Source organism: Bubalus kerabau, chromosome 7, assembly GCF_029407905.1.
Source record: "Bubalus kerabau isolate K-KA32 ecotype Philippines breed swamp buffalo chromosome 7, PCC_UOA_SB_1v2, whole genome shotgun sequence".
In the NCBI taxonomy this organism is placed as follows: domain Eukaryota; kingdom Metazoa; phylum Chordata; class Mammalia; order Artiodactyla; family Bovidae; genus Bubalus; species Bubalus kerabau.
The window spans coordinates 115077956-115097574 of NC_073630.1; the positions used below are offsets into that span (position 1 = coordinate 115077956).

The following is a 19619-nucleotide window of genomic DNA, read 5'->3' on the forward strand; positions in this document are numbered from 1 at the left end:
TCGATGATACCATCCAATTATCTCATCCTCTGTTGTCCCCTTCTCCTCCTGCCTTCAGTCTTCCCAGCATCAGGGTCTTTTCCAATGAGTCAGTTCCTTTTTTAAATTATTTTTTAAATTTAAATTTATTTATTTTAATTGGAGGCTAAGTACTTTACAATATTGTATTGGTTTTGCCATACATCAACATGAATCCACCACAGGTATACACATGTTCCCCATGCTGAACCCCCCTCCCACCTCCCTCCCCTCTGGGTCGTACCATCCCTCTGGGTCGTCCCAGTGCACCAGCCCCAAGCATCCTGTATCCTGCATCGAACCTGGACTGGCGATTCGTTTCTTACATGATATTATACATGTTTCAATGCCATTCTCCCAAATCATCCCACCCTCTCCCTCTCCCACAGAGTCCAAAAGACTGTTCTATACATCTGTGTCTCTTTTGCTGTCTCACATACAGGGTTATCGTTACCATCTTTCTAAAATAAGTCAGTTCTTTGCATCAGGTAACCAAAGTATTGGAGTTTCAACTTCAGCATCAGTCCTTCCAATGAATATTCAGGACTGATTTCCTTTAGGATGGACTAGTTGGATCTCCTTGCTGTCCAAGGGACTCTCAAGAGTCTTCTCCAACACCACACTTCAAAAGCATCAATTCTTCGGCACTCAGCCTTCTTCACAGTCCAACTCTCACATCCATACATGACCACAGGAAAAACCATAGCCTTGACTAGACGAACCTTTGTTGGCAAAGTAATGTCTCTGCTTTTGAATATGCTATCTAGGTTGGTCATAACTTTCCTTCCAAGGAGTAAGTGTCTTTTAATTTCATGGCTGCAGTCACCATCTGCTGTGATTTTAGAGCCCCCCAAAAATAAAGTCTGACACTGTTTCCACTGTTTCCCCATCTATTTCCCATGAAGTGATGGGACCAGATGCCATGATCTTCGTTTTCTGAATGTTGAGCTTTAAGCCAACTTTTTCACTCTCCACTTGCACTTTCATCAAGAGGCTTTTTAGTTCCTTTTCACTTTCTGCCATAAGGGTGGTGTCATCTGCATATCTGAGGTTATTGACATTTCTCCCTGCAATCTTGATCCCAGCCTGTGCTTCTTCCAGTCCAGCGTTCTCATGATGTACTCTGCATATAAGTTAAATAAGCAGGGTGACAATATGCAGCCTTGACATACTCCTTTTCCTATTTGAAACCAGTCTGTTGTTCCATGTCCAGTTCTAATTGTTGCTTCCTGACCTGCTTTATTGATGTACTCTACATATAAGTTAAATAATCAGGGTGACAATATACAGCCTTGATGTCCTCCTTTCCTGATTTGGAGCCAGTCTGTTGTTCCGTGTCCAGTTGTAACTGTTGCTTCTTGGCCTACATACAGATTTCTCAGGAGTCAGGTCAGGTGGTCTGGTATTCCCATCTCTTGAAGGATTTTCCACAGTTTATTGTGATCCACACAGTCAAAGGCTTTGGCATAGTCAATAAAGCAGAACTAGATGTTTTTCTGGAACCCTCTTGCTTTTTCGATGATCCAGTGGATGTTGGCAATTTGATCTCTGGTTCCTCTGCCTTTTCTTTTCTTTTTTCCTTTATTTTTTTTTTTAACTTTACAATATTGTATTGGTTTTGCCATATATCAACATGAATCCACCACAGCCTTTTCTAAAACCAGCTTGACATCTGGAAGTTCATGGTTCATGTACTATTGAAGCCTGGCTTGGAGAGTTTTGAGCATTACTTTGCTAGCGTGTGAGATGAGTGCAATTGTGCAGTAGTTTGAATATTCTTTGGCATTGCCTTTGGGATTGGAATGAAAACTTTTCCAGTCCTGTGACCACTGCTGAGTTTTCCAAATTTGCTGGCATATTGAGTGTAGCACTTTCACAGCATCATCTTTTAGGATTTGAAATAGCTCAGCTGGAATTCCATCACCTCCACTAGCTTTGTTCGTAGTGATGCTTTCTAAGGCCCACTTGACTTCGCATTCCAGGATGTCTGGCTCTAGGTGAATGATCACACCATTGTGGTTATCTGTATCATAAAGATCTTTTTTTGTATAATTCTTCTATGTATTCTTGGCACCTGTTCTTAATATTGTCTGCTTCTGTTAGGTCCATACCATTTCTGTCCTTTATTGTGCCCATCTTTGCATGAAATATTCCCTTGGTATCTCTAATTTTCTTGAAGAGATCTCTAGTCTTTCCCATTCTATTGTTTTCCTCTATTTCTTTGCATTGATCACTGAGGAAGGCTTTCTTATCTCTCCTTGGTATTCTTTGGAACTCTGCATTCAAATGGGTATATCTTTCTTTATCTTCCTTGCCTTTAGCTTCTCTTCTTTTCTCAGCTATTTGTAAGGCCTCCCCAGACAACCATTTTTCCTTTTTGCATTTCTTTTTCTTGGGGATGGTCTTGATCACTGCCTCCTGTACAATGTCAGGAACCTCCGTCCAATGTTCTTCAGGCACTATGTCTATCAGCTCTAATCCCTTGAATCTATTTCTCACTTCCACTGTATAGTCATAAGGGATTTGATTTAGGTCATACCCGAATGATCTAGTGGTTTTCCCTACTTTCTTCAAGTCTGAATTTTGGAATAAGGAGTTCATGATCTGAGCCACAGTCGGCTCCCAGTCTTGTTTTTGATGACTTTATAGAGCTTCTCAATCTTTGGCTGCAAAGAATACAATCAATCTGATTTTGGTGTTGACCATCTGGTGATGTCCATGTGCAGAGTCTTCTCCTGTGTTGTTGGAAGAGGCTGTTTGCTATGACCAGTGCGTTCTCTTGGCAAAACTCTGTTAGTCTTTGCCGTGCTTCATTTTGTACTCCAAGGCCAAATTTGCCTGTTACTCCAGACATATTTTCATTTTTTTCTTTGGCAAATACCTAGTAGTAGAATATCTTCCTTGGTGAGGTGTCTGCTCATATTTTAAAAGCAGATGCCATTTAAAAATTTGGGTGATTTTTCTTATTTTTGAGTTGTTGAATTCTTTCTATTTTCTAGATGTAAGCATTAAAGCAGTAGTCAGCATTTACACTATTGCGTCTCATGAATATTATTCATAGGTGAGCTTAGAGTATTCTGTGATTATGTTTTTTTCTTGTAAACTTGCTTAACTTAGAGGTAATAATTGTCTCCCTTCTCCCAGGTTTATTTGCTTGGTATTCTGTTAACACATACATTTGTAATCATGGTTAAATTATCTGCAAGATGTATAAATCTCTCAGTGCATTCAAAAGCATTAGTTAATACTTCAGGTGATTTCTTTCACTCTGTCTCTCTGTTTTTTTTTTTCTTGGGAACATCCTTCCTAGAGCTGTCAGCACAATGAACGGAAATGGCTTGCTCTCAAGTTCATCTCTGAAATTTCATACTCTTGAGATTTATCCTAAAGACTTCCAGAGAGAAAGTCAAATAAACAGGATTAGGAAAATGGCCTTGGCTCTTTCAACAATAATATAGACATCAGAAAACAATGGCGCGCTGCCTTCAAAATTTTGAGGGAAAATGGTATTCAACTTAAAATTCTCTCCAACCAAACTCTCAGTAAAGTGTGAGGGTAGAATAATGCCATTTTACATTATTATGCAAAAGTCAAAAAATTTAGCCCCTATGGCATCTTCTGAAGATGCTATTGGAAGATGCAATCTAAAAAAACAAGAAAGAAGACAGGAGATCTAGGAAACAGGACATCAACTCAAGAGAGGAAAACCAGCACCTTCCTGGACCACTGCAAGACAACTACACAGCAACTTGAGAGCAGTGAGCTCAGATTGGGACAATAAACTGGACAAGAAAGGATGTTTCCAAGAAACGAAAACAGAGAGAGCGTGAGACACCTGAAATATTGACCGATGCTTTAAAATGCATTGAGGGATTTACAAGCCTTGTAGAGAATTTGACCATAATCATAAATGTACATATTATACCAAGCAAACAAATAAGCCAGTGGTGGGGAATTGTGGGAGAAAGACAGGGACTCCTTCCTGGGTAAGCATGAAGTTCACAAGAAAGGAAACAGAACCATAGAATACTACAATTCAGCCATGAATAATACTCACAGTTCAGTTCAGTTCAATCGCTCAGTCATGTCCGACTCTTTGCGACCCCATGGACTGCAGCCCGCCAGGCCTCCCTGTCCATCACCAACTCCCAGAGTTTACTCAAACTCATGTCTATCAGGTTTGCGATGCCATCCAGCCATCTCATCCTCTGTCGTTCCCTTCTCCTCCCGCCTTCAATCAACCCCAGCATCAGCGTCTTTTCCAATGAGTCAGCTCTTCGCATCAGGTGGCCAAAGTATTACATACTCACAAGTCATAATACTGTAAATGCTGCTTATGGAGTGAAAGCTTTTGATACAAACTGCCTGGGGGCTTCCCTAGTGGCTCAGCAGTAAGGAGTCTGCCTGCCGACGAGCCCTGGTCTGGGGCGATCACACACGCCTCGGAGCAGCTAAGCCCACGCACCGCAAGACTGAAGCGCCTGAGCTCTACAACCTGTCCTCCGCAAGGAGAGAAGCCGCGTCAAGGAGAAACCTGTGCACCGCAACTAGAGAGTAGCCCCTGCTCACTGCAACTAGAGAAAGACTGCAGGCAGCAACCAAGACCCAGTGCAGCCGTAATAGTAAGTACGTAAGTGTTAGTCGCCCAGTCGTGCCCGACTCCTTGTGACCCCATGGACTGCAGCCCACCAGGCTCCTGTGTCCATGAGATTTTCTAGGCAAGGATACTGGAGTGGGTTGCCATTTCCTTCTCCAGGGATCAAACCTGGGTCTCCTGCACTGCAGGCAGATTCTTTACTGACTAAGCTACAAAGGAAGCCATAATAAAAATAAATAAATCTTAAAAAAAAAAAAAAGACTTGCCTAAAGAAGGATACAGAAGGCTGCATTTTCCCCCAGTGTATTTGGCTGCACTACGTCTTTATTGCAGCATGAGAGATCTTTAGTTGCAGCCTGGGAGATCTTTAGCTGTGGCATGCAAACTTCTAGTTGCAGCTTGTGGGATCTGGTTCCCTGACCAGGGATCGAACCCAGGCTCCCTGCATTGGAAGCATGAAGTCTTAGCTGCTGAACCTCCAGGGAAGTCCTAAGGCTGCCTTTTGAGGATATGTGGAGTTAAAGTTCAAATTTCCTTTTCCACAGTGGGAAGTCAAAGATACTATCCAAGATGGAAACATCAAGAAACAGCATATAGGTTTATTATTTGGAAATGTGGAAGTCAACATCAGGGGGAAAAAAACCTGCTGAAAAAATTTTAAATGCTTATTTCTGGAAAGTGGACTTAAGTTATGAAGGGAATGGACAGGACAATGAGGATTTTGATTAAAATTTCAAAAAAAAAAGGAGATTAAAATAAAACTTTAATAATGTAAATACTGTCAATCATTAAATTTAAATTTAATAATGTAAATTATTTATTAAAAGTTAAATTTATTAAATGTAAATTTAATAATGTAAATTCTAGAATCCTCCCACCCTACCTCTCACAGACCTCCCACATTTATCGCGTGTCTGCCAGGCACTCAGTTCAAAGCTATCATCACGGAGGGACTGAGGACTTGGCCCTCCACGTGGAGTTCTGATAATCTTTGCTCCCTGCACTGATATCTCAGGAATTCTGCATCTATCTGGAAAGGAATTTTAACATTCGATTTCATTTCCCTGAAGTTACTCACCTGTAAACGGGAGTGATAAACCTAGCTCAGAGAGGAATTGTCAAAAGGCAATGGAAAATATGCATGCTTGGCACTTAGTAATAAATATGCATGCTTGTATGTTTAGTAATAAAAATATGCATGCTTGGCACTAAGGCTTGGCACTTAGTAATAAATAAGAGAAAGCAAACATCGTTCACTTATTATTGGGCCGTTGAGAAAGAGGGCGTCTTTGAAAGCTGTCGGTGTGAAACTTGGAAAAATCTTCCCTTGGGGGACTGAACTCGTCCTTCTCCAACCTGGCTTCTTCTTGGGAGCTCCCTCCCGGTGGACTCCGGACACGGTTAGCTGAGGGCAACAGTCCTGCCCAGAGTGATGTCCCAACTCCATCCCGGAGCTGAAGCAGAAAGTGGGGGACAGGAAGTGAGCGCGGGTGCCGATTGGGCGAAGAGCGCGGCGCGGGGGCAGCTCGGGGAGAACCCGGCTGGGAGAGGAGGGACGGGTCCCGGAGCAGAGTCGCCCAAAGTGCCCGCGAAGGCTGGCCCGGGGCGCGCGCGCGGGGGGCGCCCGCGGCCGGCGCTGCTGCTGCTGCTGCTGCTGCATCTGCGGTGGCCCCAGGTCGCCGGCGCTGCGGGTGCGCCCTGGAGCGGGCCGGGTACCACCCCGCACCTGCAGAGCATCTTCCTGGGCCGCTGCGCCGAGCAGATCGCACTGCAGAACCCGGACCTGCGGTGAGCGTGGCTGGGGGCTAGGGAGCCGGAGGGGGAGGGGAGTGGGGTGAAAAGGGGTGGGGTGGGGAAAAGCGGGGGGGGGGGGGGCGGATAAAGGGGAGGGGAGGGATAAAGGGAGAGGGGAGTGAGGCAAAGGCAGAGGGATGGGATAAAGGGGGAGGGGTGGGAAAAAGGGGGGCGGGGGTTAGGGTTAGGGTGTGACAAATGGGGAGGGGTGTGGGATAAAGAGGGAGGGGGTGGGGAATCTACTGGGTGCTTGAGTGCGCTGTAGAGGTCTGGAGGTGAGTCGTGTGTGTGTGTCTGTAAAGATGAAGAGAAGGGTGTATGTGGGGGCTCGTGGATGGGGATGAGGCAGCGGTGTGTTTGGATCGCAACCAGCTTAAAATTTAAGCAGAATGCTCAGACCCAGGAACGTGGTCCCCAGCTGGAATTCCAGGAGCCCAGCTACTTTGAGAGTTCAAATTTCACATCTTGTCATTTAGAGGGCGTTAAAAAGTCTGAGTCTCTCTTGCCAGCACTGTGGTTCTTAGTACTTTTTGTTCCTTTTTGGGACACACCTTTTCAGTTTTCACAAGGCCCCTTTTTTGTGCCATTTGTTTTTATTGAGACGCATTTTAGGCAAATAAAAAAGAACAGAGAATAATGCAGGGAACACCCATGTTATTCACTGCCCAGTGTGAGAAATAACAAGGTAGGAAAAGCGTGGGAAGTGTTTTTGGAAAGCCAGGTGGGACTTAGGCGTTCCTGCGGGCTCTGGAGGTCATGCTTCCTGCCTTAGCGGGAGGTGGAAGCCCTTTTCCACACTTGGTCCTCACTCCTGATTTTACTAACACGAGGTCCTGCCTGTCCACCTGATCTCACCTGGCCTCCAAGCTCAAGATGGACCTGTGTCTAAGTGAAGGGGCACCTGAAGACAGGAGCCCATGTGATTTATCGGGATCCTCTCCTTCTAGCTCCCTGCATTCTCTGCCACCTCTGTGAGCCTGTTCTAAGTTCCACGAGATGTATGTGGCACCTCTGAAAGACATTTCCACTGTCAGCTTTCTAAATCCATTACCAAAGTTATTTTCCTTCCTCTTCTGAATTGGGGTTAATGCATGAGTCATGGCAATTTCCTGTCTTTTTTGTATGCCCACTTCTGCAGTGCTGATATTTGACAAAATTGCTCATAAAAACACTTGGAGAGAGAAGAGAAAATGTATCACACTGGAATGTAGTCTTAAACAAAAAACAAAAAACAAACATGTGCTTTTCTGCAGGGACAAGAACTGCACAGCCATCTGGGAAGCCTTTAAAGTGGTGCTGGATAAGGATCCCTGTTCTGTGCTCCCCTCGGATTATGACATTTTTATTAACCTCTCCAGACACTCCATTCCCAGAGACAAGGTAACCCTGCCTTCAGACACTGCTCTGCTTCATCAAGCAGCCAACTCACAAGGAGTGCCAGTTGGCTGGTGGGAAGGTGGCTCTGTCTTCACTCGTGCCCCTGGGTCTCCTGCCTGTCGTGGGCAGAAGGCGCTTTCTTAAGTCAAGAACTCAGTGTGCAGGAACCACTAGAACATCAGGGTGTCACCACATGTTTCCCATGGGACCGCTGCACCTGGCCAGTTCTGAACAATCTCCATCCTAACCTACCCCAGAGGCTTGAACATTGAGGACTTCAGAAAACCCCCCTCCCAATATCCTTCCAGGACGCCAGTCCCTCCTTGCATCAGGCCTTAAGATGATGTCCATTCAGGCCCAGTTTCTTTAAGAAACCAGTTAACATGTACACAAGTGGTTTACATGTGTGTATCCTGTCTGCACTCTAATCCCTAATACAGTGAAAGTAAATGAAAACATCCTTGTAAACTGCTTGTTTAGAACAACACCTTGAATTTAGAGAAAGCTAGACACCATTTTTATTTCTCTGACATAAATTCTTTTTTTCTTAATGAAGGACATATTTATTTTAGACATAAAATCTTAACTTGATTTTTTTAAATTGTAAAGTCATGTAGCACTGATGTTTACAAATGAAAACATCTGACTGGTTTTGGGTTTTTTTTTAGGTAAAGGCAGGTGAATGGAACTGGGAGGTTCAAACGTATAATAGGCTGAAAATGTGCTTTTTGAATATATGTTGCCACTTGAATCTTGCAGTTGCTCTGTCAGTGAGAAGAGGAGATGTTACTGAGTTTTCTTTTCTTTTGGCTGTGCTGTGCAGCATGAAGGATCTCAGTTCCCTGACTAGGAATCAAACCTGCAACCCCTGCAGTGGAAGTGCAGAGTCGTAGCCATTGGACTGCCAGAAAAGTGCCTGCATGCATGCATGCTAAGTTGCTTCAGTCATGGCTGACTCTTTGTGACCCCATGGACTGTAGCCCACCAGCTTCCTCTGTCCATGGGATTCTCCAGGCAAGAATACTGGAGTGGGTTGTCATCCCCTTCTCTAGGGGATCTTCCCAACCCAGGGATGGAACCTGCATCTCTTAGGTGCATTGGCAGCTGGGTTCTTTCCCACTAGCGCCACCTGGGAAGGCTCAGGGAAGTGCCTGGGAGCTGCCATGTTTGTTCTCCTTTCTCATAGACTTTGATTGATAGACTCATAAACACTGAGCCACTCTTATGTACCAGGCATTGTTCTCAGGGTTTCAGTTGCAATGGGGAACACAGTCTGCCCTTGGGTAGCATCCAGTCTAGACCAAGACCCCGGTTGGGATACTGAGGATATGATAGTGTGATGAGGGGAATATTGTTATTTGTGTTATTAGTGTCTGGAAACACTGTAACTTTATAGAAGAAAACTATAAAGTATAATCTAAAAGCAATGTGTTTTTGAGGCACCTTACCCTTTAGGAATCCATCTGTGATTGTACGTCATCTTAGGCACAGCTGTGAGAGAAGAGAAAGGGTTCATACTCACCATTTTCTACGTGTGGAAACTGAGGCAAAGGGAAATGACTTGCTGTGTTCATGATCACACATTTAGGGTGTGACAGACCCAAGATTCGAACCCAGGTCCCTTGATTAAAAAAAAAAAATTCAATCATTTTTTAAGTACTAGAAAATGTAAGTATATGTGTGTGTGTGTGTGTGTGTGCTTAGTCATGTCTGACTCTTTGCCACCCCATGGATTGTAGCCCACCAGGCTCCTCTGTCCATGGGATCCTCCAGGCAAGAATACTGGAGTGGGTTGCCATTTCCTTCTCCAGGGAAACTTCCCGACCCAGGAATTGAACCCAGATCTCCTGTGTTGCCACTGTCTGAGCCATCATCTAAGCCATCGGGGAATACCTATCTACTTTTTTTCACTGCTGGGAAAATATTTCATTAGCATTTGTATGCTGCCCTTGTAATAAAAAGGTTTGCTGGTGGCTCAGATGGTAAAGAATCTGCCTGCAATCTGGAAGACCCAGATTTGATCCCTGGGTTCGGCTTCCCATATAGCTCAGTCAGTAAAGTATTTGCCTGCAATGCGGGAGACCTGGGTTCAATTCCTGGGTTGGGAAGTTTCCCTGGAGAAGGAAATGGCAACCCACTCCAGTATTCTTGCCTGGAGAATCCCATGGACAGAGGAGCCTGGTGGGCTACAATCCATGGGGTGGCAAAGAGTCAGACATGACTGAGCGACTAACACACACCTGCAATAAAGAGAAGAGAGTTGGTAGCCCTCTCCAGGGGTCAATAAAGACAAAGACAATGTTTGCCTGTCATAAGGCAAGTCTCAGTTGAATGGAAAATGATTGTCCTGACTTGTCTTGATGATGCTGTGCCTGAAGGAATCTGTTGTGATTTTATGTTTTCATTTTGTGCTGATTTTTCCTCAGTCCCTGTTCTGGGAAAACAACCACCTCCTTGTCACCAGCTTTGGAGAGAATGGCCGCCGCTTTGTACCACTCTGCAACATTCTGTATGGCAGGGTCGGAGATTTCTTGAACTGGTGTCGACAGACAAATGCCTCAGGTAAGACTTCTGCATGTATCACAAGAAAAGTCAGTGTTCCTATCTACTATGGGACTTCCCCGGTAGCTCAGCCGGTAAAGAAACTGCCTGTAATGCAGGAGACCCCGGTTCTATTCCTGGTTGGGAAGATCCACTGGAGAAGGGACAGGCTACCTGCTCCAGTATTCTTGGGCTTCCCTGGTGGCTCAGCTTAAAGAATGCACCTGCCGTGCAGGAGACCTGGGTTTGATCCCTGGGTTGGGCAAATCCCCTGGAGAAGGGAAAGGCTACCCACTTTAGTATTCTGGCCAGGAGAATTCTATGGACTGTATAATCCATGGGATTGCAAAGAGTCGGACACGACTGAGTGACTTTCAATGCATTTGCCATTTTTGTTAAATGCTTTCATATGCATTTATCTCATCTGATTGCCCTCAAACCCTCCCAGGTAAAGTGGTCATAATAATAATAATTTATAACAGTAATAGGGAGCATCCATCTTTGCTAGGTGCTGTTCTAAGCACTTTACATATGCAGTATGTTCCCTACACATGAATGAGTTACATTTCAAGAGTGTGTTCGTTAAGTCCAAGAAGGTAAGCTAGGTACATGACTAACACAGCTATATAGTACTGTATTGTGATAGGTTCATAATACTTTTCACACTAAAAATACATAAAAAAACAAACACAAGAATAAAGAAGACATTTTTAACCTTATAGTACAATACCTTGAAAAGTAGAGGACAACAGCTGGCATACCCGGGCTGGCATCCAGTGAACAGGCAAGAAGAGTTACAGACCGGAAGAGAGAGAGGAAGTGAGAGATGGTAGAGCCAAAAGATCATCAGCAATAGGAGACGGAGGACAAGCTGTGATTTCACTCACGCCCGTTGAAGATGGTACAGATTAGGGTTCCTTGCTGGAACCAGATGCACACTCACATCTTTGAAAGTTCGCGACTTGAAGCTTTGTAGTAGGGGAGTTACTGTATTAACTATTGAGTCCCTGCAGCTGCCCCATGGGACAGTCCTCTCCTGATTCCTATTCTGACAAATGAGGAAACTGAGGCACAGCAAGGCTGACACATTAGCTCAGGAGTGCGCAGCATGTTAGCAGCAAAGTTAGACCATCTGACTTAAGTCCTGCATGACTCTGTCTCACTATCCTTAGAGGGGTAAACTGAGGCTGAAGGCAGTTAAATGACTTGAGGAACTGGGACCAAGATTCACCGCTCTTCCCACTGCTTCTGAAACCACACCAGACCACTAGCCAATATTTTGAAATTCAGATTGTCAAGTGAAAAAGAAAATGCACAATGTTAGAGCTGTGAGTCAGTTTTATTTAGGGCAACAGGAAAACTATAGTCTGGGAGACAGCATTTCAGATAGCTCTGAGAAACTGCTCTAAAGAGGCCATGGGGAAGGTCAGTGTTATGTATGATTTCAGTGAAGGGGGTGCGTACAGTCAGGCACTCACTTTAGCAAAGACTGGCTGCCAGTCACGAGGAGCAGACATCACCAGGAAGGATTTTAGTGCTTTTCTAGGTACGAGGAGATGCAAGAATTGGGTTCATTAAAATCTCTTGAAAATATCTGACTATCCAAAGACCTGTTCTGCCAGTTTTTCCCGGAGCACAGAGCGCCTCATTCTTGATCTCCACCCTAAACTCTTTTCAAGGGGTGTTGAAGGGCAGCAACTGCAGAGGTTTATGATTTTATCCTTGTAGAGGTGGATGGAAAGTGCCAACTTGTAGTTGGCGAAAGTTAACTTTCACAATGAAAGTTAAAGTCACAGAAGCTGACCTGATGGTAATGCAGACACTTCTCATTCGATGACTCCCGCTGGCGATACAGTGGTCTCTGCCCTCAGGGAGCTTGTAGCCTTGGTGGTAGGTGGGGGCGGGCCATTTAGTCCAGAGATGTGTACTCTGAGGCAGGAAGAAATGGGCGGTCAGGAGTAAGCAGAGAGAGACACCAGCCTGGATCAGAGACTCCAGAAGCTTCCCGAGGCTCTTAGTTCTCAGTGAGTCTTACACACTGAGCAGGACCAAGGCCAGCAAAGAAGTGGGTGCAGGGAGGTGGCCCTTTCGTGAAGACTGGAGATTCTTCCTCCCTGAGTATTGGAGTCACTTTAAAAGTTAACTTCAGTTCAGTCGCTCAGTCATGTCTGACTCTTTGCAACTCCATGGACTGCAGCACCCCAGTCCTCCCTGTCCATCACCAACTCCCAGAGCTTGTTCAAACTCATGTCCATCGAGTCGGTGATGCCATCCAACCATCTCATCTTCTGTCGTCCCCTTTTCCTCTTGCCTCCAATCTTTCCCAGCATCAGGGTTTTTTCCAAGGACTCAGTTCTTCACATCAGGTGGCCAAAATATTGGAGTTTTAGCTTCAGCATCAGTCCTTACTGATGGGTTAACTTACCGTGTACAACTTATGGGTTAACTTACTATACATAAAAGTTAGCTTACTGTGTATGAAATAGACAACTAATGAGAACCTACTGTGAAGCACAGGGACCTCTACTCAGTGCTCTGTGGTGACCTAAATGGGAAGGAAATCCAAGAGAGTAGATATATGTATATGTATAGCTGACTCAGTAAAGAATTCATCTGCAATGTAGGAGGCCCAGGTTCAATTCCTGGGTTGGAAAGAGTCCCTGGAGAAGGAAATGGCAACCCATTCCAGTACTCTTGCCTGGGAAATCCCATGGACAGAGGAGCCTGACTGGCTACAGTCCCTGGTGTTGCAAAAAGTCAGACACAACTGAGCCACTCACACACACATAGCTGATTCACTTTGCTGCACAGCAGAAACTAACACAACATGATTAAGGAAACTATATACCAATAAAAATTTTTAAGAAAGTTAAAAAAAAAAAACGTTAACCTAAGCTCAGTTCTGTTTCTCCTCCATTCATTCATCCATCTTAAAGTTCTTAGAGTACTTGCTCCATGCCAGTGTTTGCTCTTCTAGGCACTAGAAGCACAAGAGAGAACAAACCATCAAATCAACACCTGATCCTTACAAGGGTGAAGATAAGACCATAAATAGGCAAGTGATAGTTTATAGTCTGCCATACTATGAAGTATGCTATAGTCTGACATACTACGGAAGGCTATGGAGAAAAACAAAATAGGGAAAAGAGGGTAGGGAGTGCTGGCTGATGGGGAAGGGAGAGGAAAGCCTTGCAGTTTTACATGGGTCCAGAAAAGGCCTCACTGAGAGGCTGGTATTTGAGTAGAGGGCTGAAGGAGATGAGGAAGTGCCGTGGTCCAGCCCCGGCTGATCCAGGGTATTTGAAGCGGGGACGGCGTCAGCGACTTATTTAAATATTAATTAGAGATATAAAGAGTAATAGAATGAGGATAGCTCAGCAGGAAAATTCAGTGGAGAAAAGAGGCTGAGTAGCTTGGTTTACGCGGGGGAACAATAAAACTTCAAGACAAGAAGCTTGCACCACTTACGTAGGCCGCAGGCGTCCTTCCGTTCTCCCAAAGGAGAGGAGACACAGAGGCCTCCCCGGTCAGATCTTAGAAGCCCAGGCATAATTAGTAAGCATGGCGGGTTCTGCGCTCCAGATGGAGACAGCCAGAGTGAGAGAGAGCGACATGGGGAGACCAGTATTTCGAGAAACTGATCCCAATTCTTTATTTTCCAGGGTCTACTTTTAAACACTGAGATGTTATGCAAAAGTCATGCGGGGTCAGCAGTCCTAACTTTTATCAAAGTCAGGTGCTTCATACAAATGTATACAGAGGTCTTAGGGGTGTTACATCATCTTCTGGCCAGGGGGCCTGCTGACAATTTATGACCCTCTCCTTGTGACAGCGGTCAGTCAACCAGGACACTTATTTCTCCAGGGGTGATTATTCTCAAAACAGACGCCACCCAAATAAAGTTACATTCCTATAGGGTGAGGGTGTAGTGGGTTTTAATTAAGGAAAGAATTTACTTAGCCTAAGGTCTAATGTGATTAATATCAAAGGTTAATACTTATTTCTTCTATATATTCATTAATGTGTGTAAGGGCAGGGGATGTGGAGCCTTAGCAACAAACATTGGCTCAACAAATGAAAAACCCTTCACCAATATAATTTCTAATCAGCCCATTATACTTATACTAATAGCTTTCTAACGTCTCTAAAGAACCTGTTTTTAGGTTTAAAGCATCTCGTGCCTCTCACGGTTGGGAGGCTGTGAGCAATCACATGTGGCCAGACAAGCCTGTCAGGCAGTCTAGAGAACCTTCAGAGGAGTTTGTAGGTTGAAACACTCCTATCACGCCCAGGAATTATTATTAACTGGAGCTCTAAGTTAACTCCTTCTCCGAAAGAAGTGGTGGGGGACAGCCCCCCGCAAAGTCAGAGGTGTAGATGAGAGCACAAAGTAGTAAAGTAGGCAGGCTCTGGTTATGGGGGTAGATGCTCGAGGATTTCCAGGGGGACTCCTGAGGCTCGATCCCACCTTTGTGTATGTCGAGCCTCCTTTCTCATGACCTTTGCCATGGGCGGAGTGCCTCACGCCAGCTCCTTGCAAGGAAGAACACTTCCTGCAAGTGCAAAGGCCCTGAGGTGGGAGGGTGTCTGGCAGATTCAAGGAACAGAAAGGCAGGCAGTAAGTGGAGAGGCAAGTCATTGGCTATGAGGCTAGGGAAATAAAGGGCCAGATGGCACAGGACACTGAGGATGCTTGCTTTCACTTTGAGTGAGATGGGAAGCATGGCAGGGTACAGATCAAACGGCCATGGACATTCTTCCAGTGGACTGTGATCAGGAGACCACAGTTTGATTATTCTGCAGAGGGTGGGGAGGCTGAAGGGGGAACGTGATGGAAAGACTGCGAAGAGAGGGAGTTGTTACTGGGTCACTCAGTCGTGTCCTATTCTTTTCGACCCCATGGACTGCAGCATGTCAGGCTTCCTTGTCCTTTACTATCCCCTGGAGTTTGCTCAAATTCATGTCCATTGAGTCAGTGATACTATCTAACCATCTTATCCTCTGATGCCCTCTTCTCCTTTTGCCTTCAATCTTTCCCAGCATCAAGTTCTTTTCTAATGAGTTGATTCTTTGCATCAGGTAGCTAAGGTATTGGAGCTTCAGCTTCAGCATCAGTCCTTCCAATGAATCAGATCAGATCAGATCAGATCAGTCGCTCAGTCGTGTCCTACTCTTTGCGACCCCATGAATCGCAGCACGCCAGGCCTCCCTGTCCATCACCAACTCCCAGAGTTCACTGAGACTCATGTCCATCGAGTCAGTGATGCCATCCAGCCATCTCATCCTCTGTCGTCCCCTTCTCCTCTTGCCCCCAATCCCTCCCAGCATCAGAGTCTTTTCCAATGAGTCAACTCTTCACATGAGGTGGCCAAAGTACTGGAGTTTCAGCTTCAGCATCATTCCTTCCAAAGAAATCTCAGGGCTGATCTCCTTCAGAATGGACTGGTTGGATCTCCTTGCAGTCCATGGGACTCTCAAGAGTCTTCTCCAACACCACAGTTCAAAAGCATCAATTCTTCGGTGCTCAGCCTTCTTCACAGTCCAACTCTCACATCCATACATGACCACAGGAAAAACCATAGCCTTGACTAGACAAACCTTTGTTGGCAAAGTAGTGTCTCTACTTTTGAATATGCTATCTAGGTTGGTCATAACTTTCCTTCCAAGGAGTAAACGTCTTTTAATTTCATGGCTGCAGTCACCATCTGCAATGATTTTGGAGCCCAGAAAAATAAAGTCTGACACTGTTTCCACTGTTTCCCCATCTATTTCCCATGAAGTGATGGGACCAGATGCCATGATCTTCGTTTTCTGAATGTTGAGCTTTAAGCCAACTTTTTCACTCTTCACTTTCACTTTCATCAAGAGGCTTTTTAGTTTCTCTTCACTTTCTGCCATAAGGGTGGTGTCGTCTGCATATCTGAGGTTATTGATATTTCTCCCGGCAATCTTGATTCCAGCTTGTGTTTCTTCCAGTCCAGTGTTTCTCATGATGTATTCTGCATATAAGTTAAATAAACAGGGTGACAATATACAGCCTTGATGAATATTCAGGGTTAATTTCCTTTAGGATTGACTGGTGTGATCTCCTTGCAGTCTAAGGGACTCTTAAGAGTCTTTTCCAACACCACAGTTTGAAAGCATCAATTCTTCGGCACTCCGCCTTCTTTGTGGCCTCTCTCATCCGTACATGACTACTGGAAAAACTATAGCTTTGACTAGACAGAAGAGAGGGAGACTGTGGTATAATAGAAATGAATTGGTCTTGGTCCCCTGGTTTCTGGTAAGGCTCTTGAAAACCTTGGCATTGAGGAGTGATAAGAGTGCCTTTTGTATAGTAACGTGATGACTGGTGGTTGGGAGCCCCTAGGTGACTTTTGATGGGGACTGCTTGCCAAAAACACAGAGGCATCATTAGAAAGCTGGAACTTTTGACCCCGTCCTCTGTCCTCTGGGAAGGGGAGTGGGACTGGAGACTGAGTCAATCACCAATGACTGACACAGTGACACCTACATCATGAAATCTCCATAAAAACCCTTCTCTGATGGGGTTTGGGAAGCCTCCAAATTGGTGATGCTGGTACACCCATAGGGGCCAGGGAATCATCATGCATTTCCCTTCAAGCAGTTCTCATGGTGCTCTGCTTGGTCCTCCCTGGAATGAATTGTCAATGAGCACTTTCTCCTTCTTTTTTATTTTTTAAATAGTGTAAATGGGGGACAAATCCCATTATATAGCTGCTGAATTTTGCCCTTAAAATTTTTAAATGTGGTACATTTTAACTTTTTGCATATTTTAAATGTTATAAAATTTCTGTTTTCTGGCTAAGGACTGTTATTGTCTGGGTCTGTTTTTCTTGTATTTACTTCCAACACTTGTGCTAAATACAGAAAACATTTCTCCCAATAAAGCAAATATATATATATATATATATATATATAATGCATATACATTTTAAATATTTATAATTTTTAATATGTGTATAATTTATAATATGATATTATATATAATTTTTGGATATATATATATATCAATATATGTTGGAGTAGGAAATGGTAACTCATTCTAGTCTTCTTGCCTGGAAAATTCCATGGGCAAAGGAGCCTGGCAGGCTACGGTCCATGGGGTTGCAAAAAGTCAGACAGGACTGAGTGAGCACACACACACACATCAATATATGTATCACTGGCTAGAACTCCAGCAGAGAAATAATCCATCTGTTCATTTCTCCACCTTCTTCACATTTGTGTGGAGCAGAATGATGAATGTCTTCTTATCAGGGGTTGGATGCTCCTCACCAGGCTTCTTGTGGCCTAGGTAGACAGAGCTATGAATTTTAAGCCCATACATGTTCTGTAGAATGCAGTTCAATGTATTTTGTTGGAGGGACTTCCCTGGTGGCCCAGTGGTTAAGATTTTACCTTCCGATGCAGGGGATGTGGGCTTGAGCCCTGGTTGGGGAGGGCTCAAGATCCTACGTGCCTCTTGGCCATAAAGCCAAAACGTAAATCATAAGCAATATTGTAACAAATTCAATAAAGATTTTTTTAAAAATCCACTAAAAATTCTTTATACCTATAGTGGACCCAGCAAATATTTTCAATAAATCCCTTCCTGTTATAATCTTTGAAATGAAATGTGTCTGTCTGTCTGCCCTGTAGGACTCGACTACCAATCCTGTCCAACATCAGAAGACTGTGAAAACAACCCTGTGGATTCTTTCTGGAAAAGCGCATCCATCCAGGTAATCCTGGAGTGCACGGCTGGGTGGCAGAGCAGGTGTGGGACCTGTGAAGAGGGTGCTGGAGGGTTCAGAGGCATCACTGGGCCATCGCGTCAGTCCTTCATTTCCCTGTGTCTCACTTTCTGCCACGTTCTGATTCAGCCTTTTTGCTCCATAAAGGCGTGAGGATTTAAGAAGCTGAAATGCTTAATGCATTGCCTGGCACAGAGAAAATATTCTAAATGGTAGCTTCAGCTGAGGATCTTAAACAGTTGTTATTATTACTGTTGGGTCACGGTTGTTGTTACTGTTTCAAATCAATGTGATATTGGTTGCGATGTGAAGTGGCGTAATCCCTGCTTTACGGGAGAACCTGGGCCTCCTGAGACCTATATGTGGGGGTCAGAGGCGTCCAGAAGGCTGATATTCTTGGGGCAGGAGATGATACAGACCAGAGATAAACTGGAGATGCAGATAGTGAAAGTGAAGTCACTCAGTCATGTCCGACTCTTTGCAACCCCGTGGACTGTAGCCTACTAGGCTCCTCTGTCCATGGGATTTTTCCAGGCAAGAGTACTGGAGTGGGTTGCCATTGCCTTCTCCAGCAGATCTTCCCGACCCATGGACTGAACCCCGGTCCCCTGCATTGTAGGCAGACGCTTTACCGTCTGAGCCACCAGGGAAGTCCCACAGTCCCCTAAAGGCCACGGAGAATATCATCAGCAGAATCGATAGCGATCAGTAGCTAGAAAACACCAGTGACTGCAGCTTACATTTCCTGCCACCAGCATTAGACCAAAGATTCCAAATAAGAAGGTGATGTTTTTAGCTCAATGCCCGACAAAGAGCAGTTGACTGTTATCTGCATTGGCTAGGGCTCTGGCGATGTCCGGTCCTGCCACTGAGCCCCTTTCAGGGCTATCTGTGTCCCTTTCGGTCTCATTTCCTGCCCTGGATCACCAGGTGTCCACCGGAGCCACTGTTCATCAGGGCAAGAGACTCTTCGGTTAAATCTCCCGCTACAGGGGCAGTTTGGAACTAAGCGGAGGGTGGCTCCCAACAAAGGTGTTCTTATTCCTCTCTCTCCTGCCAGCTCCGGGGAGCCCTCGGTCTGTGCCTGCTCCCCACAGGTTCTGCCTGGAGTGCAGACTCCAGGGGGTGAGCTGGCCAAGCCCCTCATTGAGGAGTGGGGGGCTGTGTGTGGCATCATCATCTGAACATGGGGTCCTAATGACCACACAGGAGTGACGTCAGCATCATATGCAGAGAAACCCAAATGTTACCCCGTGGACCTACCCCATTTCAAAGTGCGCTCCAAGCCACCTCCAACCCTGAAATGGGAGTTTCGTAACCATGCTCACCTTTACGACTGGAGAAGGAATTGGCAACCCACTCCAGTATTCTTGCCTGGAAAATCCCATGGACAGAGGTGCCTGGCAGGCTGCAGTCCATTGGAGTTGCAAAGAGTGGGACTCGACTGAGTGACTAACACAAACACACACACATTTTATGAACCCTCAGAATATGCTGGGTAGTCTGAACATGAAGTGAGATAATATAGTATTGAT

At 45.0% G+C, this 19619-nt stretch overlaps 1 protein-coding gene across 1 annotated transcript in view; it reads left to right on the plus strand.

The window, feature by feature from the left end:
* Nucleotides 1-6038: 6038 nt before the first annotated feature.
* The window catches only part of BST1 (bone marrow stromal cell antigen 1), a 44169-nt gene continuing 30588 nt past the window's right edge, over nucleotides 6039-19619 (plus strand). The window contains exons 1-4 of the mRNA XM_055587526.1: nucleotides 6039-6403; nucleotides 7663-7789; nucleotides 10213-10348; nucleotides 17990-18072. Coding sequence (XP_055443501.1) covers nucleotides 6048-6403; nucleotides 7663-7789; nucleotides 10213-10348; nucleotides 17990-18072 — 702 coding nt within the window. The 5' untranslated portion in view covers nucleotides 6039-6047. The remainder of the gene's footprint in view (nucleotides 6404-7662; nucleotides 7790-10212; nucleotides 10349-17989; nucleotides 18073-19619) is intronic.